The sequence below is a fragment of the Chrysemys picta genome, chromosome 10, assembly GCF_011386835.1.
Source record: "Chrysemys picta bellii isolate R12L10 chromosome 10, ASM1138683v2, whole genome shotgun sequence".
In the NCBI taxonomy this organism is placed as follows: Eukaryota; Metazoa; Chordata; order Testudines; family Emydidae; genus Chrysemys; species Chrysemys picta.
Genome location: NC_088800.1, coordinates 26,892,914 through 26,919,077, shown reverse-complemented (window position 1 = coordinate 26,919,077; position 26,164 = coordinate 26,892,914). Strand labels below are relative to the sequence as shown.

At 43.0% G+C, this 26,164-nt stretch overlaps 1 protein-coding gene across 1 annotated transcript in view; it reads right to left on the bottom strand.

Moving 5' to 3' along the window:
• AQP9 (aquaporin 9) overlaps positions 1–17,149 on the bottom strand; it is a 40,524-nt gene extending 23,375 nt beyond the window's left edge. Inside the window, exon 1 of the mRNA XM_005309388.5 lies at positions 16,568–17,149. Coding sequence (XP_005309445.1) covers positions 16,568–16,669 — 102 coding nt within the window. The 5' untranslated portion in view covers positions 16,670–17,149. The remainder of the gene's footprint in view (positions 1–16,567) is intronic.
• Positions 17,150–26,164: the final 9,015 nt, after the last annotated feature.

The window sequence follows — 26,164 nt, the reverse complement described above, 5'->3', positions numbered from 1 at the left end:
GACAATGTTACATTTCTCTTTTTGCTTCATTAAAAGGCAACAAACCTAGCTCTTGCCTCCTAGCTCTACTTTTGTTGGGTATACATAGAATTTTATATGGTCTCTCCCAAGAAAATGCTTTTGAGCTCTGTTGGTGAAATTCAGCCCAGCACGGAGCCTGCATCAGAGCCTGCGGGCTGTGTGTCGCTGGAAAGGAACACACCTTCGGGTGCACCAGCCTCACAACATTCAGCTTGATTTATTGTGTAAAGCATGTTCAAGTTTATATATTTATGTTGACTTTTCTTTCAGACTAAATCCTTTTAATGCTGCCCTTTCTGAAGTCCACCTCCCAAAACAAACAAGTCCACTCCAGTGGCTGGATGCTGATTGGGGAAGATCAGTCTGTCTGGTAAGATTTCAGTTCCAATAGGTTATTATAAACAATGAGAAAATGATGATAAAAAATTGTGAAATATATCCCAACAGTTTCTTAGCATGTAACTTTGTTTTGAAACTCTGGATTACACAGTTCAACCAGCCGGTAAAAGAGCAATCTTTGGAGATTTTATTGTGTGCTTATATAATGCTGTCTTGAGATCAGACAACACTCTGTCTGAATGTGAATTGCTAGAATATCATGTAAAAATATTTAAAATGCCAGGTGTCCATAAAATGGACAGGACAGTATAGAGGAGAAGAGGTTGGAACAATTGGAAAGATCCAGCGTTACATAAACAAAGGCCAGAAACAAGAATGAAAGACGAGGACTAATTAAGTTGTGGGCCTAGGTTGGAAGGAGACAAGCTGGAGCAAGTTCCGGAGAAAACAGCCAAATAGATCTACCTGTTTTCTGTTGCCCTGTGAAAACAGCCTGTAAAATAAATAGTTATACATGCTCACTAGTGAATGCCTCTTTCCTTTACCACGTGCTCAGCACCCAACCGCTCCTATTGAGTGCCAAGGGGATTTGCTGTGTACTGAGCGTTTTGAAAATCTGCCCACTTGTGACTATTTTATTTTAAAAAAAGAAGAACAGGAGTACTTGTGGCACCTTAGAGACTAACAAATTTATTAGAGCATAAGCTTTCGTGGACTACAGCCCACTTCTTCGGATGCTATATGGGGTGTAGTCCACGAAAGCTTATGCTCTAATAAATTTGTTAGTCTCTAAGGTGCCACAAGTACTCCTGTTCTTCTTTTTGCGGATACAGACTAACACGGCTGCTACTCTGAAACCTATTTTATTTTAGCGCTGTTCTTGGATGTGTGGACAAGCGGAAACACTCACATGAGTGCTTCATTATCTCTGCATTCTCCACATGGCACATCATTAAAATGAGCATTCTCCATCAGTTCACATGGGGGTTGGGCGGGGGGAGAGTCATCCTCACTAGGGTAATGAATTTACATTTTATGCTGGTTCTCATCAAGGTCCCAGTTCAGCAAAGCACTTAGACTGATTAAGTCCATCCCAAGTCAGCAAAGCACTAAAGCTTATGCTTAGCTTTAGGCACATGCTCAAGTCCCGCATTAAACCAATAGGGAAGATTGTGAATGTCACAAAAGGCAGGTAGGCACCCAGCTCTCGCCACAAGCCAGTTTGTGCCTTTGAAAATCTCCTTTAAGCATATTTCTAAATGTAAGCACACACTTAAGTGCTTTGCTGACTAGGGATCCACACTGAACTGGGCCCTGGGGCCAACAGCCTGAACACTTCCATTTCCATGTCCTTCTGTATCTAGAGGCTAAGGCTCATTGGATAGTAGCATGTGCCTCAGGAGAGTGCAGTCTGACTCACTCCTTGTTAGGTTGTGAGTGGGATCATCTTGAGCAATGTTAATTACCTTGGTGATTCACGTTCATGTGCATATTCGTTTTCTACCTGTCCATGTGTATGGGATTCTAATTTTTCTTGCTCCTCTTGAACGATCTCTTTCTTATCTTTACTTAAAAGTGATTCCAAGTTAGCCAGTGCTAATCACCTCTCTTAATCACTGTTGTAATGTTATTGGGAACCACCAGATGGCTGCATTGCAGATGGTCTTGCTAACTGAATGTATATACATTTGTTCTTGGAGAAGTGCGTATTGTGAGAGTGAAGCAAAGTCTTTGCACAAGCTAAGCAGAACAGCAGTAAAAGCCTATTTTGCCTTAGGCCTACTCTAAACTACAAAAGGTTTGTTGGTATAGCTATCAGGCAAGCCCTCCTAGGACAGATGCAGTTTATACCCAGGAGCGCCGCCAGCTTTTCTGCCGCCCTAGGCAGCGGAAGATCCCGCCCCAAAATGCTGCCCCCCACAGAGGCGGCGGAAGGTCCCGCTGCCGAAATACCGCCGCGGTTGCAGCCCCCCAAATTGTAGTGCCCTAGGTGACCGCCTAGACCCACAAATTCCATGCTTCAGTCTGCTTTATGCTATATTAGGAGTGGAACACTTCTGTAATGTATATTCTCTCTTGTGCTTTAAGGATGATATACTTAATGATTAGACACTCACAACAAAACCTAAAACAAAATGCATTTTTAATTGTTTTCAGATCTGACTAGTTTTATTGTCTTTAGCTACTGCCTGGGTCGTTCAGGCTCATATGCCTGGATTGAAGCAGCTCGAGACTTAGACCACAAGACTGGTGTATTGGAATAGTTGATGGGACCAGAGCTGGTAGAGGATGAGTAAAGCATTGTGCTCTGCAGCTACTTCATTCTTCAGACTTTGTAACGGGAATATCTGAGGAATTGCACCAGGCAAGACCTAGTGAATGACACAGCTTAGAAGTGTAACAAAAAGATCCCAGTATTGCTATGGTACCTATGTACCTTTCTGCAGGTACAGTGTGCGCTCGGTCAGTTGGTATCCCTCAAGTGAATGGCTCGGCACAAGTTTTGCAGGCTCAAAAAAGAGACCACCTTCTTGAAAATGTGACCCAGTCAGTGTGTGAGAGAGACAACTGGGGTGGGAAGATGAGGGGAGGCAGGGAGTGCTAAATGCTGACTTTTTTAAATATATAGTGATGCCCTGGGCCAAGTTTTCAGCTCTAGCCCCTCTGTTTTTGTGCTTGCACCCACAGAAGCAGGCACACAAACTAAAATTTGCACAGGTAGCTAAGGTACTCAATGCCTTGCCCAGTGTGTATGTGTAATGCTTGCCCATGCGCAGTGAATGAGTACTGTCTATCGTGGGCACAGTCAATTATATGCATACCAGGAGCTAAGCTTGCAAGTATTGCAAATACCGCCTCATAATATAATTGCATAAGCAGCAATTTAATATCTTGGTAATCTCCACTAGTCTGAGCTGAAACTGGACTGGATCATCACATGGTAACTCAATATTTTGAGTTTCTAGGCCAAGTTCAACCTTCAGTTACACCCATGCAATCTCACTGTTTGAAACAATTGAAATCAGTGGGGGTTGCCTGCGTGTAAATTGAAGGCAGATACCTTTATCTTATCTTGTGTTGCCAAGTTCTCATCTCCTCAGCAGTTGTCTGCAGCCTCTTCTGCTTAAATTTGCCCCTGTAGCTTCAGGGCTGACTCTTTTTGTCCCAAAACAAATAAGATTACTGTCGTCAATAACATGTAGTTTGGCTGGGTGTGGGATGGCTGTCTGCACATTCTCTGCTAGAAGAGCTTGCTTTTCAGACATTGAAGCTTTTCCTTTGTCTTGGGTAATATGACAAACATCAGGGGAAGGAGAACAATTGGGCTCCTTTTAGCATAATATCCTTGTTGCTCCCCGGCAGCTTGTAGAACTTTCCCAGACATTGGGGAGACTGAGAGCAAACTGACTCCATCTGTGTGATAGTCAGGATTTCTGCAAAGATGTATCTAATAATAGCATTTTTGGTATTAAAAAGGGTTTTCTGAAAGGTCTAAGTCCAGAACTATAGAGAATATATTTTCTATAGAGGCTATAATGTCTGAGTCCTTTTAAAGTGCAATTCATAAGTATATATAAGAATGGTATCTCTTTACTCAACAGAGTTGCTTCTTGTGTATTCAGAGTCCTGTCTACTTCCTGTAGTGCCAAAACTAAGTTTATTGCTTTATACCGCTGTTAGCTGCAAAGAGCCAACACAGTTTAGACAATAAACTGCATTCTTTTGCATCTTGCGCATCATCATCAGAACTGTGCACTAGGCTACAGTCAGTTACACTTGTGCAAGCCTACAATGGAGTGGCACAGGTGTCGCTGAGGGCAGAATATGATCTCCAGGATCTTTACAACTGCTGATATTGTACAAAAAGGAAAGAACTCAGCACAAACTCAGGCTGATCCCAGAGGTGGCAGTTACAAAACCCATCTTTTAACTTGTCCATGAAGCACTCTTAATCTGGAAGTCATTGAAAAATAATAGTGTCTGTTTTAGTCACTTTTCAGAGGATAGCCACACTTTGACACGCACGTTTGCTTGCTCCAAGGATCACTCTAATGCAGTAGAACTTTCAGTGCAGATTTCTTTATGAAGGGAGGACAGCTTCTTTGCCCCTTTCCGACACCAGACCCACCTTCCTACCTTTCTCTGCAACCCCCGGTAGGCATTTTCTGTTGGCAGGCAAAATGCCTTCTCCCTCTTTCTTAGGCAAGGTGGACCTCTTTAATATTTGTCTGGATTATTCTACAGCTGCATCTGGTTCTTTGAGGCTGAGATGCCCCAGAATGCAATGCAGTACAATAGGCTAAAAGTCCTATTATCCCATGAGAGAGAGTCCTTACTGTATCCTAGCTTCATCCATTCTGAGTCTGTGGAAGCAGAAAGATTGTCATGGGACCCTGCTGGGAGCTTGGAGGACCATCTCTAAGGGAAAGCTGTCTGACATGACATCCTTAAGGCAACAGCCATATTTCCCCCTGGCTGTTTAGGATTTTGCAGGATATAGGATTCCAGAAAGTCCATCAGGTGGGCAGCTGAAATGGCTGCAAACTGCCCTCTGCTGGGTTGTGGTGGGGAACATGTCTAACCAGTTGTAAGGGACAAGGGTATAGGCGGTCACAGCTGAGGTTTGCCCACTAGGGATGGGAGTTGCCTGGCAGGAGTTGGAGCAATCGCAAGGCCAGGTCCCATAAACAAGAGTCAGGGTCAGAGTCAAGCTAGGGTCAGAGACTGGAGATCAGAGATAGTACCAGGTTAGAATCAAGAGGCAGAAATCAGGGTTGAAGTCAGGCTGGAGTCAGAGACGGAGATCAGGAGATGAGGCGAAGTCTGGTGTTCCAGCAGGCCAAAATCTGTGTGGCTGCCCCGACAACTTCCTGGGGCTAAGTAGGAGTACTTGGCCAATCAGAGGGCCACAAGGTACAGTCATTCTGGATCCCTTGGGCAGTGCTTTTTGCAGCACCTACTCTGCACAGTGCTCCCTAGCTGTGCCTCTGCATGGCCTCCCAGTGCCACTGTGGAAATATCAGCTGCCCTGGGCTCTGCAGACCTGAGTTCTATTCCCTGGGTCCTAACACCAGCGCAGCCCATAAAGTGGTGTCCCTGGCCTGGGATTGGGTATAGCTAGGTTCTCAGGCGATGTGCTAATTTGCGCGTGCCTTTGACAACCTCCGCCAGCTGGGTTCTGGTGGAGTGCTCCAGGGAAACTGAGGATATGTCTAGGCTAGAAATGCGACTGCAGTAGCGCTATAGTGTAGGCACTTATTACAGTGATGGAAGGGGGTTTTCTGTCACTGTAGTGATGGAAGGGGTTTTTCTGCCACTCCTAGAGGCAGTAGCCAGGTCGATGGAAGAATTCTTCCACTCCCTTAGTCATGTCTATATTGGGGCTTAGGTCAGCCTAACTATGTCTCTCAGGAGAGTGAATTTTTCATACCACTGAGCGACTTAGCTAGGTCAATCTAACTTTCTAGTGTTGAGCAGCCCTGAAGCTGTCCCTGACCTGTGGCTGCCTCAAGGAAGAGGGCCAGTGAGAACATCAACAGCCCTTCCCACAGGTTAATTCTGCTACCCTCTTCCATGGGGCATAATAGGCCTTGCTAGTGCTGCAGGGTGTGATCTGCACCTTCTTGTCTCAAGGGCTGAATCTATTCCAAAGCTTCATTTTCTAAAATGAATGCAGACAAAGGAACAGTGGACATTTCCGATCTGCTCAAACATTTGACACATGGAAATCTAGTCAATTAAAGAAAACTCAAAAGAACATAGCTGTAATGCAAATCAAACAAGTAAATTTTTTTTAAACCCTAACACTTCTGTGACCCTCCCACACACCCCTAAAAAATACCCCAAACAGGTTTTTTTTATTCTGAAATGGGAGGAGAGTCAGAGACTCCACTAGGGTCTTTTGTATTGCTGTCAAGCATGTATAAAAGTTGCTTTGCTCAGCTACTGCGGTGACAGACAGCAGTATAATCGAAAGAAAGAAAGAAAGAAGTTTACAGGTCGTACCTCTGCCAGTTTGTAAAACCACAAAAATTGGCAGGGGGACAACCACATTTTCCTATTTGAAAAAAATATTATTTTTCCCTGTTGCTATATGAAGGATCTTCACAAGGAGGGGAAACTGGCTAAATACCTGATTCTACGGGGGAAACAGTGAAATTGATCATACGCAAATTGCTGTCAAATGCACAAAGTAAAACTGAAAATGTAAAGAATATTTTTCTGTGATCTTCTTCAGTTACGGGAATCTTAGGTGTTGTTGTTAATAATACTAGCTAAGCTGTTTTCAGACAGAGAGACAATTATCAAGTCGATGGTATCCCTTTGAAAGTTTTTTCCTTTGTCTATTTTATAGTGCTCTTTCATTTACAATCCATTTACTTGCAAAATCAGCGTTGCTTAAATCGTTATTTCCCATTTGATTTCCTGATTAGCTGTTTTTATAATAAACTGTAAGATCTTTGGGAATAGGGACCATCTTTTTGCTCTGTGTTGGTACAGCACCTAGCACGATGGAGCCTAGTCCATAACTGGAGCTCCTCAGCACTATCGCAATTCAAACCATTACAACAACAGAGGCATGTTTTAAAACAGCTAGTATGTAGGGTCAGAGCTCTGGAAGAATTCAGGGCACAGGATTTTTATGAAGCTTTTTTGTTCTTTCTGGAAAGTCTTCAGCAAAAAGTACTCCTCATCTCCATCTTTTCCAATATCTCCAGTGTTTTGGCTGATATCATTTCTAATTTTCATGGTGCAATAAAAATGTAGTCTACTAGTAAAAAAAAAATCATGTAACTACTTTAAAACCACATGGCTCTTTATCATTAGTTATATATTTAGTTTTGTCCTGCTATTGCAATTTAATCAAACTTGGAGCAATAACAGTGCCATATCCATTCTTCTGGAGATCTCCTGGGACACAATCAATATCCTTTCAGGCTCAAATGGATTTTCCTCCATTTGTTTTCACTATCCAATAAAATAAGGTTTGGAATTAAAGCTGATCATTTAAGTAAATTAAATAGTATGGACATAAACCCTAAAATGATTATCATTTTGAAAATGTTTCTTTTTAATGGCAAAAAACATTACTACTAGGAGACAGTGATATACTGTACATTTCATAGGCTCTGGCAGAAATGACATTTAAGCTTTAAAACACACGAAGATCTGGTTCAAATTGCTCTATGTAAAATATATATGAGAAATATTGAGCTATAGACCGTACTTCATTTTTTAAAGTAGTGTTTGAAATGTTTTATTTTTGTTCTTGCATGTGCTATAGAGGAGGAATAAACTGATAAATTGCCCAGGGAAACTGGAAAGGTCTGTACTCTCTCATATTTTTTAATATTTTAATTTAATATTGCCCTCTTCAACCTTGGATACTGAAATGCTTTTCTGTCCTAAACTAGCCAAGACAACCAGTTTGAACCAATTTCTTCGGTGAAAATTATTTTCAGGTTCTCACTGGGTTTTAGAAATCCAGGAGACGGTCGGAAAGGAAAACACTCTGAAGGAGTTCAGGTTGTACCCTACCTTGCAGGGGTGGAGGGTGTCTGCTTCAAACAGGGGTTGGGATGCAGAGAAAAGAGAAGGAGGGAAGAATTACTTTTTAGCTTCTTGAGAAGAACTAGAATATATTAATTTGGTGTTTCCTTGCAAGTCTCATAATTTATTCTTGTACTGAGATGTGTCTGTCTCTTTTCCTTCCTGCACCAACTTACAAACGTAAAAGCTTAAAAAAAGTAAAAGCATGTTTAACCACAGCAATGCTGGCTGGGGAGTTGTATCACCCAGGCAGTAGTGCCTGCAGGTGTTGTGCCTGTATAGGACAGAAGCTGGCCTGATGGCTCCTGGGAGAGTGGTACCTGAAAAGTGCAGTATGTACTTCCTCCAGGTGCTGGCAAATGAATGGGAATGCAGGGCCTTGGTCATGCTCCCAGATGTACAGTCACACCCCAGGCTGGGTGTACAATGCCATTGGTCATTGGCCCTCAGCTGGTTGAACTTTGTTTTCATTCAAAAATAGGATAAATTTTGTAAGTTTAATTTTTTTGAAATGTTAATAGAACAGTGTGACACGGTAGGTGAGTTAATCTCTTATAGGACCAACTTTTGTTGGTGGAAGAGACAAGCTCTTCCTTAGGTCTGAAGAAGGTAACCAGAGTGCCTAAGCTAAACAGAAGGTGGAATAGATTGTTAAGCATAAGGGGTTCACACCTGCTGTAGAAGACCGCTTAAAATGAAGTGAGCAATTAAGGGCAGCAGGCAATAGGGTATGTTACAAATTGTTGTAATGAGCCAAGATAAGTGCACTTGTTAAATCTATGGTTTTTAGCATTCAGCAGAGTTATGAATTTAAGTTCTCTGGCTCTTCTTTTGAGGGTGTTGTGCAGTCACAACTGCACCTATTTTCTCCCTATATCGTCCACCCAAGGGCACCCATTTAATTGTTTCCAGCTTCTTGCTGTCACTTCTTCTGGGTAGAGATTTGTGCCTCTCTCCCTTCTGAGTGGGGTTTTTAAGGCAGTTCCCTGATTTACAGTGTGATACCCCCAACAAGTCAATCTGCTTAAACAGGCCAGTGGCTGTGCTTTGCTTTCTCTCCAAAGGTTATGACCAGTGTATTGCCTGCAGGTGTAAGTTACCACACTGTTGCTTCTAAGCAAGCATATTGTTTGTTAAGGTAAAAGCATTAGAGAGAGAACATATCAAAACAATAGAAGTTCCTACGTGCATGCTAAAAGGCTTACCAGAGGTCATTGCCTTCTCCAACCAAGGGGTCTGGTAGGTTTTAGTCCTTCACAACTCACAACTGGGTTTTCCCCATGGTTACATCTTAGATCCAGAACCAGAACAAAAACTGGACAGATCAGCCTATTTCTTTATAGTGCTCAGGCCTTTGAGCTTGGCCTGCTGTAACAGCTAATCAGCAGACAATGATACTCTCCTGGAGCTGGGGAATTTGCATTAACCTTTCCCAGGGGACTCCCCAGAAAATCCACTTATTGTTCCAGAAGTCCACACTTGTCTGGCATATTTTCAATATAGTCTTTTTAGAACTGCCAGGTCTGGTATCTGCCACTCAGCCCACAATAATACATAAATTAAACATAATAAGGTTTTTCAAGAATATTGCAGGAAATTGCCATATCAGTCATAAACCATTTTAGGGATGGCTTGGAAATTAATTCTTCCATTATACAAAGGAATGAACTAGAAGTCTCACAATAATTCCTTCTAACCTAAACAATTCTATGATTCTAACAATCAGAGCATACTGAAGGCAAAAGAGTGTAAACTCACTTTATAGTGAAAAGTTAATTTCTTGTCTCTCATTATATGTTCCAGGTTCTTGTAACAGTTTGGAAATTTTATTAGTTTAACTTCATTTTATTTATTTTTATTTTCTTACTTAATGGGCCAAATTTCCAAAAGAGCAGCGTCCAAATTTGTGCCTGCAAAATTTGCACCCACATTTTGCACCTACAGTTGAATTGTGGATGTAGTTTTGATTATTTTGCAGTCAGGTTGGGAGAGGCTAATGTACTCAGCAATGTGCATGCAGTTCAGTGCCAATTTTGCTGGCAAAAGTTATATCTGCACAAAGGACTCTGGGCCTCTGCCCTTTGAAAATGTATCCCAGTTTACTTATTGGTACCTCTGTGTTAATCAACAGAAGCCAATGAGATGGGGCTGCTGGTATTGCAAAGATTAACTGAATTCTCTTTTAAAACCTTTGCACAGTACAGAATGCTTGCAGCACCTGAAATTAAAATGTCATATACTGGAAAGCCTGACTACCACAATTTTGCACTTTGGGTAACAGGAAACACAAAGGATTTCCTGTAACTTTTTTTAAAATTATTTGCTGTGAAAAACATTTTAGGTTTGAAAAACATTAGCTAGCCTTACTTCCAGTTCTTCCACTCCACTGCTAACCATTCAGCTCAGTTAGAAAGAAAAACTACAGTGAGATATGAACTGCTGTTTGGAGCAAAAACCTAATTTTGATAAAAGTACAATTAGGGCCAGAAAAGTGACTATGCAAAAATATCCCCCTCACTCAACACAATCTGGTGCCTGTGTGTTGGTGACTGTCCCCTTTAGTGACAAAAGTAAGCGATGTTTTTATTACGTTTGACTTCTGTTTGCAAGCAGGTTCAATACAATTGAGAGAGAGAGAGAGGGATTATTATTTGGCTTGCAGGTCATCAGTAGAATGGCCAACAAAATTCTAGCTTAAGAATCTATGTTACTGGTAAGTTTGCAGGAGCCAGAAAACTTTCTGACCCCAGGTTGAATTTGTGGCATTGGCAGATAGGAAAAAACACAGACATTTTTACTTGTAAAATGCTCCGGAAGTTTAGGACCAAACTGGGTCAAGTTCAAATCATGAGTGATGATTATTGTGTTATTTGTACTACAGTATTGCCAGAGGCCCTACTACATAGAACTCTGTAACATTGTAGAGCCACTTTTCAGAGTATTACCATACCTGAACCCCACAATGCATAGAACGTGTTATAAAGGGTGTTGCCATAGTAAATGATGTATCAAAATTTCAATTATAAATGCATTTTAATCTTTCATTTATAACCGCTTTTTTCTCACTCATGACTAACCCATCCTACTTCAAATCCCTTCTAACTAACCATTCACGTGATGCTTTCTGGAAATTGTCAATTGATAACAGCTAGTAGCTAGGTGGCTATTAGAAGCCACTGATATCTATTTAATTTATATTTTATAATACACAAAAATGACTGAACCCTCTCATTCTATAAATAGATAGTCTAACCTCTCTTCAAACTTTGGATTTTTGATCATGACAAAACTTAAATCATCTTTGTTTTTAAAAATATAAAATGTATAAGTACTTATTCCATAATGTAGGCTAAACACATCTTTCATTTAATAAACAGAAGTAAATAATCAAGATTTAAACTGGCTATTATCCAATAAACACCACTTTATAAGGACTTCAAATATGGCTTTGCTACTGTGGATCTGCAATACAGTGCCATTCTTAATGTGCACTGGAGTACATATGGAGTATGGACGAAGAAAAATATGAAGTCAGCTAAATTGTAATGGATTTATTGACTTGATTGTGACTTGACCAGCAGTCAATGATTGATTTGTAGCTTTTTTAGGCAGGAATAAACCAAGATGTGGTATTTTGGTGCAAACCCAAAGAGTTTATTTACAATAGGAACCAGAAAAAAAAGTGGTGAATACAATAATGAAGTGCTTGCAGTTTGAAAACAAGACAGAAGATATTGACGACCACAAGATAAATAGGCATTCAGTCATTAGTCAAACAACTGATGCTACCTTCCCTCAGCCTGTACCAGCGTCTTCAACACAGCTAGTGTATCAGATCTCCACAGACCACAGTCTTTATGCACACAACAAACACCCATCCGTTTCAATGGGAGTTACACAGGAGACTTTGCAACTTCAACCGCAGACTAAAGCTGTGCAGAAGGACAGCAGCCATCCTAAGTCCTCAGCTCTTCCCCTTTCAAGGTCAAGTTTAAGGGTTTACCTGCACTGCATTTGGGGTGTGTGATTGCAGCATTTTGCAACATACATACCCAAGCTAACTTTAATCTAGCTAGCGCGGGTACCAACAGTACTGAAGCCACAGTAGCATGGACTTCAGCGCAGACCAGTTGCTTGAGTAATTACCTAAGGTTCTGGACAGGCTTGAATGGCCTGTGTTGAAGTCTGTCCAGCTGCAGCTTCACTGGTCAGGTACCACACTAGCAAGGTTAAAGCTAGCTTGGGTATGTATGTTGCAATCACACACCCCAGTTACAGTGTAGATGTACCATGAAACATATACAACATCATCTCCAACTATAACATACAGTGAAATGTTCTCCACAATCAGTAGGAGGACACAGGTAAACAACACACAATCTATATGTAGAGGGAGCCTGCACAACTGCCACCCACTTGCCCTGATATTGCAAGTGGAAGCTTGTGCTCTACTTTAGCAAGAAAACAGGCCCTGCCCCTACCTGCCTGTTGGACTCCGGAGTTATTTGCTCCATAGCCAGTTTTCTGGGAAATTGCTTTCAACAAGAACATTCTCTCGAGAGTGAAAATAAAACAGAAAATACACTAAGTTCATGGAACAAGCGAGGGAAGTCGCTCTTTTGGAGCATTTCACTGCTCCAGTTCAGATGAGCTACACTGGTGTAAACTGGAGTAAGTCTGACTTTACACTGGAGCAGCACATCACCACCACCTTGGTTCCTGTGTAGCTGCATTGGTGTAAGACACCCTTGCACAGACATGACTTTAGAAAAGGGTAAGAAAACAGAAGGGAAAAAATATATGTAGAAAGAAGGTTTAAACCAGAGAGAGGCAGACTAGGCCTACGTAGACCCCTAATGAGAGATCCACTGGAATGAGAGATCAGCTGGAAATCATGTAACCCACCGCTCAGCTCCACTGCTTCTCTGCTCTGTTGTGCCACTGTCCCTGTGCCATCTCTCCCACTAGCCCCATGGAACTCTGGGAGGAAATTTGCCACAGGCCCCACAGCACGAGGGCTGCAGGCAGATGCAGGAACCCTGTCAATGTGGCTCCAGTGGAGTCTCACCGCCAGGAAGCTGTCTGTGTGTGGGAGGTTGACGTGGGGCAGGGGTTGGGTGCATGCATGTGTGTGGGAGACCCAGATGCAACACGGAAACCCATGGAAGGTCCCTGAGATTTGGGAGCAGAACCCACAGCCTGTTTTGGAGGGGTGCAAAGCCCACCATAATGTGAACGGGGCCAAATGTCAGCCAGAACTGGAATGATCTGGTCCATACTGTAGTTTCCATATTCTGGGTGTGCAAAAATCACACGACACTGCACCTGCTGTGAAGAAAACAGGTGTCTCTATTTTTATATATGTGCTGCAAACGCTGCAGACATACCATAACTGGGTGGGTTAAAGATAGACTTTCATCTTTAAAAATGTATTTAAACTACACAATGAGACTTTAGATGTTACATGTAATGCCACCAACACAAGTGTAAAAACGGGGAAATGAACAGTTCAGACATCAGCAAACCATTTGCAAGCAGAAATCTTCGGCATAATGCACGCTCCTCGTAGCACACATTTGCCTGTGCTGCTAATATAGAAACTGCACTAGTCCAAGTTTGTTTCTTAGAAATTACACATGAGGCCTGACATTCCTACCTTGATTAAGTGTAACATTTTCACTGCCTATGTATGGTGGAACCACTCTAATCCTGGTCCTAGAGCATAACTAGAGCAGCTATGCTGTGTGCTGGGGAACACTTTGGAAACTGGTGGTGAAAGCAGAGGGGTCTAAAACTGGAGTAGGCTACACAGCGGCATCTATGACCCATTCTATATAGTGGGCCATGGCCCTTGCCCTATATGCCATCAGATCCACCTATCACAGTGGCTTCCTATGGATTTGTGGTGGGCTGTGAACCCCATGAAGCCAGGCTCTGGCATAGGGTGTGTGAGTAGCTAGCTCTGTGTGGCATCCTCAAGGCCTGTCCTCAATGAATCCACATCAGTTCTACTGTAGGCGGAACCCTCTGCAACCCTGGTGGAAGGGCAGGTTTTGCCCCATAACCAATTGCTACTTTACCAATATCCTGAAATAAATCCTATAAGGCTTTCACACTTAATTTTTCAGAGTCTGGAAAATAATATTCCTGGTTTGAGTGAACTTTTCAAACATGGTAACATAAGAACGCATAGCAGTCTAGGATCAAGATGTTAGCCTCCCAGAAGAACTGGAGCCAAAATTGGATTGCTCTGTGTGTGTGTGTGTTGGCGGCGGGAGGGGGGCTACATCTTCTTAGGATCAGTGGGGTTGGAATCCTGAGGTTAGTAATAACATATGCAGTCTTCCACTTCTAGGAGAAATAAGTGACTGGCCAAATTATTATTTTTTTTATTTTTATTATTCCATTAAACCCCAATTTGGTAGTGACTGAAAAGACATTGCAATATGTGGCCTATGGGAAATCAATAGGCGAGCTGACCCATTTCTAGGTGGATATAGTATCCACATCCTACAAGCAACCCTCACAACTGGCATTAGTTGTGCCTCCAGAGAGGCTCTGGATTGAATAGACCAGCGGAACTGTCTGACTCTCACTCTAGAATAGGATTAAGGCATGTCAGTGGGACAGTGTGGGGAAGCTCATACTTCTGCAGTCCCCCCCTGACGCTGGTCTGCTCTTCGTGGATTTCTGTCTCCAGAGTTGTCAATCATGCCCCTTTCACCAGCTCAAAATTAAATCGGTTTTAATATTTTTTTTTAAAAGAAGTGAATCATGAGGTGAGAGATGCTATTGGTAGTGGGATCCCATTAAATAGTGAGGCAAGTAACTGCAGAAAAGGGAGCGCCTTGTTACAATAACCCTGTACTGTAGTTTACTTCAGAAAATCCTGTGCAGTCAAAACATCAGCCTAGTTTCTTAGCAGGTTGCTGATTGCTCAATTATCCAATTGTCTATTTGTAGGTGTTTTCAGCATTATTCAAGGCTGAAACAACTTTAAACTAAAAAAAGAGAAAGTAGGTTGTGAAATTTGGTTGCCAACCCCTGGATTATGTATTTTGTTTTCCCCGTTATACTGTAAAACGACTGTACGGTTGCATTTCCTTCCACTCTTGCATGGCAGAACATTAAATAATAGCATCTGCACTATAATATATTTTCTTCACTTACATAATTTGATTAATGGGGGCGGGGAGGAGGATCGTGTGGTTAAGACATAGGACTGGATATCAAGTGATCTGGGTTATATTCACAGCTCTGCCACAGACTTCCTGGGTGCCTCCTATAACCTCTGTAATCACGCTTCCTAATATGTAAAATATTTTCCTTCCTTACGGAGTTATTGTGAAACTTAATTGATTATTGTTGCTAAAATGCTTTGAGAATCTTGCATCTAACTGAGTCCCTTGCTATAACACTGTGCAGAATAGGATTGTTACGGTCATGCCTGTGCTAAGAGTTGGTTGACGTATGATAACGAATGTCATTTTCAACACTTACATAACTATCGGGAGTCTTCTAGAAGATGACATGCTTTAAATCTAACTGACATGATTACAGACAAAAAAATACACCTTTCCATGCTAGTATTATGCCTGTATTTAGTTTGGGGTCTTGGTAGGTATTTTTATTTTTATTTTGTTTTGTTTTGTTTATTTTCTGATGCAGTTTCACCTTGATAAAATACTTAGCAAAACCACAAGACAGTTGCATTTCATCTACAAGGAAGGATAGGGGGATTAGCACTAGTATTCTAATCCCAGATAATCCTCTTTGGTAAATCGGTGACCTGCTCTGTGCCTCGGTTTCCCCATCTATAAAAAAGAATAATACCAAACTCACTAAGGATTAGTCAGTGTCTGGAAAGGACAATGTAATCATTATTTTATGTGCTATTAGAATATTACTAACATGTCAGTGTGTCTTTGTAAATCAAATCTACATTGTGTGTCTAATTTCTAATATGCAAAGGTCCCAGGAAACTTTTTGAACAAGAAGTAAAGAGGAAAACATTTTGCTGCTGTGAATAAATAATGGAGGGATCTAATATTTACCTGAAATGGAAAATAGATGCAGGTTACAGCAAATGTAACAGTGTAAAAGCCACAAACAAAATGTGATAAGCTTTCAAATCCCTGAGGATTCAGCAGTGCAACAGCTATTACGTTCACTAGGAAACACAGGATTAAATCTGTGTAACACAGTGAAAAGATACCTAGTCTGAGATTTGTTATCCCCTATATGTGCAATATGGTTCATTAGTCAATGCAAATAGAACTGAGAAATTCCTGATTTTTTTTTAAAAATAGAAAAGCAGGATTATTGAAGTGTATTGTTCACATCTGCACATTTTTCAGAAGTTGGTAAGTCACTAAAAACCTAGTCAGTTATCAAATGAAACTTTTAAGAGACAATTGTAAAGTATATTCAACAAATATTGTAGTGTCTATATTTAATAGTCATGCATATTTATTTCAAGTGACTGAAGTAATAACAAACTTACCATTAATAGAAGCAATTCATTTACTGCTGTGCACTATTTGTCAGTCAGTGACCCAATCTACTTGTAGAGTACAAGGAAAAGCAACACATGTCCCCTTACAAATACTATCCATCATTAAATTAGTGGGAAGGAAGGAAAGCAGCTGAAACTTACTATCATTACAAATGTTCCCAGGAATTCGGACAGGGCTTCTTTTATAAAGCTGTTCTTCAAGGCAAATTTCTCCTTGAATGTTCTTTTGCTTTGCCCGTTCATTTTTTTGTTCCTCTTGTTGCTCTGTAATGCCAGTTATGCTCCAGCACAGACCCCTCAAATTTGCTTTGTAATCATCCCTGCTTCAGCTGAACTTTGACACTTTTACTTATACATTGAAATATGAGATTTTGACATCTGTGCAGCCAGTGAAATCATCTGACTGTGCAGGCATTGACTGGATCCCCTCAACGTGACCTGATGATGCATCATAAGTTTTCCATCCTGTGTGATATCTGAGTTTGCTGGCTTCTATTTATATTAGCAGAACTAGATAATACTGGAAACCTCACAATCAGAAGCTGATGAACTTTTTTTCTTCTAATTCCACACAGAATGGATTAATCATTGTCTTTCCCCCAAGGTTACCTTTTACCAAGGTAAACTTTTGTGTGTTTATTTCCCCAAAAGATGAGAAGGAGAGAGATTATATAAACTGCCAAATATGGAAGCAAGCCCTTGGTTTTGCTCCCGGATGGGATTAAAGTTACGCAGTTGTTGGCCATTTGATACCTTTCTGCAAAGGAGGCGGTGCCAGTGAGTGAGTGCTTGCCAAAGAAATGTGCTCTAGCCTTTATTTATTTATTTTTTTAAAAAGGCACATTCTGTACAGTTTAGAGAGATTTCAGTGCCTATTGAAGAATGCTGCTTTAGAAGTGCTGTGATTTTGTACATTCATGGACTGAATAGTAATACACTGCTTGGACTAAATACCTTAACTCTCTAGTGATGAGAGAGCCCTGTTAATGAGAGAGCAATGAGGCAGAATAATGTAAACGCCTCTGATGAAATCTGCTTCAGTCCAGTGGCTTTTACAGTGTGGTATAGTCTGGTGAGGCACTGGAAAAGAGTGTATGCCTCCCAAATGTTTAGCTTAATTGTAGAAAAACTGACTAGGGGCTTGATCCTGCAAGGTATTCAGGACCTTATTTCCCACTGACTTGAAAGAGAGCTGAAGGTTCTGAGCACACTACAGGCCCAGTGTGGAATAATATTTCTACAGTGAAACATTCATCTACTTTTCTTTAAGAAGCTATTAGCATCTTGGTTGTTCCTATCAGATGTGTCACTGACTCAGCTGACACATTGATTGATTGACTTGAACAAATTGACACATTGTTTCATCCGTTGGCTTTGTTTGTATTAAGTACAGGAATACCCAGAGCCTAATCCTTGTAGGTGACTTCATGATGAGTTGGGGATGCATAGGGTCTGGTGCTGTGTCTACGCATGGGGTCTTTTGGATCCCTGGTATATTTTTACACTGCATTTAGACACCTGTGGCTGTCCTGTGTCAGCTGACTCAGGCTCACACGGCTTGGCTAAGGGGCTGTTTAACTGTGGTGTAGATTTTTGGGCTCAAGCCCAACCTCTAGAATGTTCTGGGGGGGGGGGGGAGGAGAGGGTCCCAGAGCTCAGGCTCCAGCCTGAGTCTGAAGGTCTAACCTGCAATTAAAGACCCCTAGTCTGAACCAGCTGACATGGGCCAGCCGTGGGTTTTTAATTGCAGTGTAGGCATACCCACAGTTCTCAGTGGCTGCAGTTCCACTGGTGGGTTAGATGCCCCGGTAGTAAAGATGTCTAAGCCTTGTTTATGCTATTCCTGTCTCCAGCCGTGCTGCACCCATGGGGTATTTGGTGTCTGAAATATGCTAGTGTTAATAAGGCTATGTAGAAGGCAGCAGCACCTAGCAGCATCAGGAATATAGAGCCTGACCTAAAGCTGACTAAAATCAGTGGGAATTCCCATTCCCATGAACGTCAGTGGGTTTTGGATCTGGCCCATCCAGAACAGGGCCTGATTCTGCAGGATCAGGATAAGGGTAAAATTCACTTCCCTCACCCAGGAGTCTTCTACTCCAATTGCTTCAACTGAGTTATTCCAGAGATCACTCTGGTTTGGTGCAACTTTGGAGTGTAATGTGATTATAATTTATTTATAATATTTATTATATTTATAATAAATCCCAATTTATTACATTTTGGGAGACACCTTTGCACCAAAGCTTCATGTTCAGGATATTAGTTATTACAGCACATAAAAGATACAACTTTATTGTGGCTATGAAAGGAAAAGATTTGCATAATTATTTGTGTAAAAAATTGCAGCAGGTTCCCGAGGACATGTTCATTACAGCAAGAATGAGGTGAATACGGTGTTTCTTCCTTGAAAGATGAGACATAAGTGGTGTACTTAAGAAAAGTAATTGATTAAGAAGAATGTCGATAGCAATTCCTTCTCTAACAGAGGCCGAGATTGTGGCAGGTAGCCACAGCCCTGAGTAGGGAGGCAATGAAGAGCTGCATTGTTCCAGAGTTGCACTGCATTTCTGTACCTCTTTTCATTCTCAGAGGGCTGTGTGGTGATCACCTCATTAATCCTCACAACAGGTGTGCAAGGTTTGGTAGCCCCATTTTTGGTAGCTGGAGATACTGTGGGGGAGAGTTGGCTGAAGTCACAGGGTAGAGTCAGTGGCACATCCAAGATTATGAGTCAAGAGCTCCTCATTCCCAACTCCATGTTCCTTTCTCCAGACCACACTGCTTTCCCCATAGTGCTTTTGTTCCTTGGCTAGGTGAGCATAACTCTGAGAATCTGCTTTCTAGTGCCAATACCTACACTTAAAAGATCAGAGTTTGCTTTCTTCAAATATTCTTTAATATTTGCTTAAAATTTTCAGTTTTCACATATATTCCTCCCATTAAAGTCATTGGCTAGACTCTTTGCAGAAAGCCAATACAAAAGGGGCACAAACGCAGCTGTAGTGAATTCAGTTTATCATTTGAGTGATAATCACAGCAGGTTTGTTGAAGTATTCTCCCAGTTCTAACAAATATCTAGATGGCATTGGGGGTGGGGGGGAAAGAACATACTAAATGTAAGGAAAAAGAAATACTATTAAACATTTAAAACCTTAATTAATAATCCATGCAACCTACCTTTCCTGTTACTGCTCCTTTACTACATAGAGAGCTGGACTGCCCAGTTAAACAGTGGTCGGATGATAACACCATGATTACTGTTTTCTACTAATCTCACTCATTCTCAGGTTTACCATCTTGGCCCTGCTCGCGATGTCATAATGGTAGGAATACTGGCACTGCCAAACAGATGACAGGAGCATCCTTCAAGACTGTCAGGGTAGCTTAGAGCTTAAAAAACTGACAACTGGGATGTAACTCCCCGGGTCCATGCAGTAAGCACCACTGCTCTGCACCAGCATCTCTGGACTGTGATTAATCCTGGCCTTTGATCATCGCTCATGTGGAAAGGCTGCTATTACTGCAAAGAGGTGGAGAGGGTCGCACATGTGCAGAACAGCGCAAAGAGGCTAATACTCTCTGCCTGTAGTTTTTTGATTTTTGCTAATGATGTTTCATTTGGACTTGAGTTTCCAATTTGTGTAACATATACAGTTTAAGTATCATTAAACGGAATTCAGGTGACTGAAAGCAGGGAGGCCAAAGCTTTTTAAAAAAGGGAAAGAATGTCTACAATATTAATGTGATCCATTCTTGAATGTACCTATACTGTAACCTCAGAACTGGGCCCCATAAATTGTCCCATTACATCCGTGAAATCTGCATTAAAGTACTTTGGCCCTATGTCTATATCCAAGCAGACTAGGAATGAGAAAGGCTTATATAGACTGTATTATTCTACCTTCCTTACGTTCCCCCTCATGCTTTGTCCTACAGAAATAAAGAATAATGCTGCTACATATTGCTCCCAGAGCTTAATTCTCAGGGGTAACAATATATACAGCACTGAGTTCTTAACAGTATAGTATTCCGAGTATCACATAAATCATTATTGATGTAAGTGATAAACCCAACATAGCCAGGGTGAGCAAGTTTATTAACATGCAACACAATGCACCTTTCAGTATTTGTATAATATGGGCCAAATTCTTCCCTACTGTAAATCTGTTGGTTTTAGTTGAGCTAATATGCCCATTAGCTGTATTTCCTGTCTGTATGCAAGTTTATTCACCTAACTTACATTTTCACAGAAAAATTACTACACGGTTTTTGAAAGATTTTTCTCTAGTAAGTGAATCATTGCTACTGCGGGTGCATTCAAAGAAAGCAACTATTTTATGATGAAGAGCTGAACAGCTTCAAATACAGCATTACTGATTCTTTGCATACCCAAGGAACACTTCTGCAGACCATCTTTCCCTTTCTGGTCTGCCTCCATCTATCCTTTGCTGTCATCTCTGATGCATAAGTGCTAATGTGAATCAGATATAGGAGTAAAAGATCTCAGTCCATAGAAGAAACATCAGCCCCTTGGAGTGACAAACTTGAAAGATACCTATGAATTCATGTTACTTCTATTAGTAAACACTGTAAGCATATTCCACATTGGCTATAGCCTTAAGGGCCTGATTCAAAACCCACTGCAGGCAGTGGGAGTCCTGTAAACTCCTTGGGGCAAAGCCAACAGCTCTCTGTTCTGTAAAAGGCTGAACACACCATGAGGTCCCAGGAAATAACAAATAATGATAACATTTTAGAAGATACAGAAGTGCAGTGTGACAGGGTGCTGGGCACGAAGTGCTTAATCAGCCCCCTGCCACACCAGCTCCAATCAAGGGGAATGGATTGGGGCTGGCTGAATAGCCCTGCCTACTTGGCAACTAGAAACAGCTGCCAGCCTAATTAGCCAGGGGAGTGGGCAGGGGGGAGAAAGGCCAGAGGCTGAGAGGGGCTGGTGGCTCTAGCCTGTTGCTGGTGAAGTCTGGCTGTAAAACCCTGTACATAGATAGCTGGTGGTGGGAAAGACCTATCATTAAAATACACAGTGATTGCATGGACCTAAGGTGTTCCTGATTGGTTTTGTAAGGGCAGCGGGGCAGAAGCAAGAGGGGCCCAGCAGCGCCTTGCTACACACGGGGGCTTGTCTGGGATATGAAGCCAGCATGAGTGCGTGGTGGCCCGGAGATGGAAAGGATCCTGCAATGGCTAGCGAACAGGGCCGGTTTTAGGCACTGTGGGGCCCGATTCGAATACCCGGCGGCGGTCCAGGTCTTCAGCGGCACTTCAGCAGTGGGGGGGGGTCCTTCACTCGCTCCGGGTCTTCTGCGGACCCCCCACCGCCAAAATGCTGCGGAAGACCTGGAGCGAGTGAAGGACCCCTCGCCGCCAAAGTGCCGCCGAAGACCCAGACCACCGCCGGGTGAGTAAATAAAATTAAAAAGGCGCTCTTCTTTAGGGGGCGGGGCCCTCTTAGGCGCGGGGCCCGATTCAGGGGAATCAGTGGAATTGGCCTAAAGCCGGCCCCTGCTAGCAAAGCAGCAGGAGGAGATGCAAAAGGTGTTGCAAGCCTTCCAGCAGTCCCACCAGCTAGAGAGGCAGGTCTTACTCACCAGAGAACCCTGCAGGACTTTATAAGGGAGCAGGCTAACATGCAGCAGCAGCTCCTACAGCGACTGGTGAGTCCCATGTGGGGTGATGGGCACCCGGGCAACGGGATTGGGCCTGTGTAAGATGGGCCCCGCCGATGACACGGACACCTTCCTCTGCACCTTCAAGCGGGTAGCCCTGGGTGCCAGATGGTATAGGGCAGCCTGTGCCCTATGACTGGTTCCCTATCTGGCTGACAAGGCTCAAGTGGCCTATATGGCGCTCAGTAATGACCAGGCCAAAGACTATGAGGCAGTGAAGGCGGCCATCTTAGACCAGGTGTGACTAGCGGCATAAAAATACCGCCAGAAATTTCAGTCAGCCAGATGGACAGGGGGTTTGCGGCCCCGGGCATTCACCCAGAAGCTGATGGATTGGGCCACTCGTTGGCTGCAGTCGGATACCCAAACGGTGGGAGAAATTATGGACCGAGTGCATCTAGAACGGTTTTTACAGGCCTCTCAGAGAGCGTGCGAGTCTGGGTCAGACGACACCAGCCGAGCACAGTGGAGGCTGCAGTCAAACTAACTGAGGAGTATGCGGAAGCAGACTTACCCCGGAAGGAGGATCGGATGTGCAGGGACCTGGAGTCAGGGGAAAAAACCCAGAGAAATGCCCCCCGGGAAGGGCCCGGAGAGGAAGAAAGAGGAGCCCCCAGTCATCCTGGTCAACTCATGTCCTGGCAGTGCGGATGACCGGGACATAAAAGGGGTGACTGCTAGGAGATGGAATGCGGCCTAGCCGAGTTTTGCAGCTGGACTAACATTGGAGGGTGGGGGAAGGGGCAAGGACTGCCACCATTCCAGGGAGGGTGGAGAGGAAGTCCCCGGAGGACCCTAATGGACATGGCCTCAGCCTGCTCGCTCATCCATAGGGGGCTGGTAAAGTCACACTGGCTTATCCCTGGGGTGAGGATGAAACTTGAGTGCGTCCACAAGGATAGGAAGCACTGTCCAATGGCCCAGGTGCCCCTGGACACGTGGGGCAGGTTTTCCTGGAAACGGGTCAGGGTAGTGGAGGGGTTACTGTACCCAGTGATATTGGGGACTGACTGGAACCCCTTCCCAAAAGGGAAAGGAGGTGAGGGGAGGAGACTCATGGGAGGAAAAAAGAGAGGGACCCTGAAGAAGGGAGGGGTGCCCTCTATGCTAATGGACCCCAGTAAAGGGGAGGACCAAAGTCCTCAGGAAAGAACAGAGGAAAACCCTAGACAACAGAGTCCGAATGGGGAAGAAAAGGGAGTAGAGGAGGAGGGGCCAAAGGAGTGCCCCAAAATAGAGCCCCCAGACAAAGAGACCCAGACCCCACTGGACAGGTTGGAGGAACCTTTGGCCTGGGTGTCCTGGGGGAAGTCACGGCTGACCCTGATCCCCTGCTGGAGGGAAAGGGGGAGAAGCAGGGGGGCCAAACCTGGGGGTGCAATTGGTGTGGCGACCTGTAGGTGGTGGCAGAGCTGTGGGGCCATCCACCCCCTACACAGGGTATGTTCTGTGGGTGGGGGATGAACGAACCCGCAAGAAGGACCCTGGGGAGCACCCAGTGGGAGGCAAGAGACTTCCCTGGAGTAACACCACTGGCAGAGGAGGAGAGGCCTGGGATGGACCAACCTAGTGGTTACCTAAGAGGTATCTGACAGGGTGCTGGGCATGAAGAGCTTAATTAGCCTCCTGCCATGCCAGAGTGGACTGGGGCTGGTTGAATAGCCCTGCCTGCTTGGCAACTATAAACAGCTGCCAGCCTAATTAGCCGGGGGCTATAAAGGCTTGTGCGGGGGAGAAAGGCCAGAGGCTGAGAGGGGCTGGTGAAGTCTGGCTGTAAAACCCTGCACATAGATAGTAAGGTGGTGGTGGGAAAGAACTATAAATAAAATACATGAGTGATTGCATCAACCTAAGGCGCCCCTGATTGGTTTTGTGAGGGCAGCAGGGGCAGAAGCAAGAGGGGCCCAGCAGCGCCTCGCTACATGCAGCCATCCCATTTATTGACATAGCTTTAAGGAGCGTACAGTATGGCACTTCCTATGTTCATGTATATGACGACTGTGCAATGATTCGTTGAGAATGTGTGCTCTCAGAGATTATCTATCTGAAATAGTATGACAGAGATAACATTTCACATTGACAGGGCTCTAAGAGCTGGGCAGAGAGCAGTAGTGAAATGCTGCTGTATCACTGCTCTTGTTTCAAAATGCAAGTGTAGTAAACATGTTGTAGTTGTACAGCTATTTTTGTGTCCATGCCAATGTTATATGTTGGGTTAGTGATGGCTTTTCCTTAAACCTGCTGGTTATAATATTAATATAAGCTCCTTTTGTACGTTACACTACACGTAACTCTATCTTACTGTATGTACTGGGAGAGGGGTGTGTAAATCAGGGCAGGATTTGGCCAGCGTTTTTTTTTGAGAATGGATTGATTGAGTACAGAGAAGTAGTTTGTTCTGGCTAGTTCCCTGTCCGTTTTCAGACATACACTCCCTTTTTCAGAACAATTAAAGTCCATAAGTTGTGCATACCTTTCTCTGCAAGAACAGAATATCGTTGGCTCATTTCATATTTTTTTATTAATTTCAGACCCCTGAAGAAGAAACACTTCCAAAGGGTGTTGCTATGAAAACAAAAGGTTTCTTCGTAAATACATTTGTGCTGCATGAAGAAAGCAAGACAGCCTTGAAGTATTTCCAGTGGATTTTTCTGATGATGTAAGTTCTACATTTTCCTAATCAGAATGGGATGCATTATCAAACCCTTTTACCCTGTTACAAAGACTAAATTCCTTATGGTAGCAGGAACAGTGGACCTTATTATGGCTACTGATAAGACCATAAAGATTCTAGAAGGGCAGTAGATCTAAACCTTCCTAGTGTGAAATATTATTTTAAGAAAACCCAAGGGAAGTGAGGACTTGATTCCATCTCCACAAAAACAATATAAAATGCTGCATTTGGCAAGCAAATCTTTGAAGATGGATAGGGCAGCATCTTTAGGAGGGCAACAAAACTTCCTCCATTTACATTGCAAACCACCTTCCCTTTACACTGCCAGTCCACTCCCAAGGCCACCCTCCCCGCCCTCCCCCCCCCCCCCCCGAGATCTCCTTGTATCCAGGCACCGCTTCGTGCTTAGTGCTTCTACTTCCCTACTTCTAGTAGGTCTATCCAGCAATTAACAACTCGTGTCTGGATCATGCCAGCTGACTTGGGCTCATGGATCTCAGGCTGTGGGCCTGTTTAATTGCAATGTAGACATCCGGGCTCAGGCTGGAGCCCAGGCTCTAGGATCCTGTGACATGGTCCCCCTTTATCTTCTCACTTGGGTCACCTCTAATAGCAGTGTTACACTCACTCCATTGAAAGCTCATTCAGTCCATTACTTGCCGCCTAACAGGTGAGAAGCTTCCTGTCTTGCTATTTCTAGGTGCTCTAAATCAGAGTCGCCCTCCCACTTTGTTCTCTCCAGAGGTCCCAAATTCACAATGGTTCAGTCTGGAATATCTAGATTTCCTGCCTCTCCAGAAACAGAAGTGTTGCTGCTTGGGTTCATTTTGCATGGGGGAAACTATCAGATGCTAGAATGAGGGCAAAGACTAGAAAATTGTCCAATTCACGCTGTACAGAAATGTTAGATTGCATGTGCGCTGTGCTCTTAGCACTCCGGTTTGTTTAATTGAAAAAAATTGCTCTGAGATTCATAGCATGTTCTTTACAGGATATATAGGTAGGAACACTCCGACACAGCAATCTGCTATTGCCCCAGTGCTGTATCCATATTCATTAAGGTATAATGAATCTATTAATTGAATATGTAAGTTCAGTTAATTAGATATAAGACTTATTCCTTTAGTTTAAAGGGTAATAATAAAAAATTTAAACTGGCAAACCAGATTGAGCAATTAGAGATGATAAATGTGAACTGGAAAGTGCAATATTCCAATATGAATTAGTTAATTGCATCCGTTCATTAGGTGATATACATTAGCAGAAAGGTCAGTCCATTTGAGGCTTGATGTGTTTTTCAAATAGTAAATTCAAAAAAGCAAATTGAAGAGAAGTTCAAAGTAGGAAGGTATGTTATATATCTCGCTCAGCATA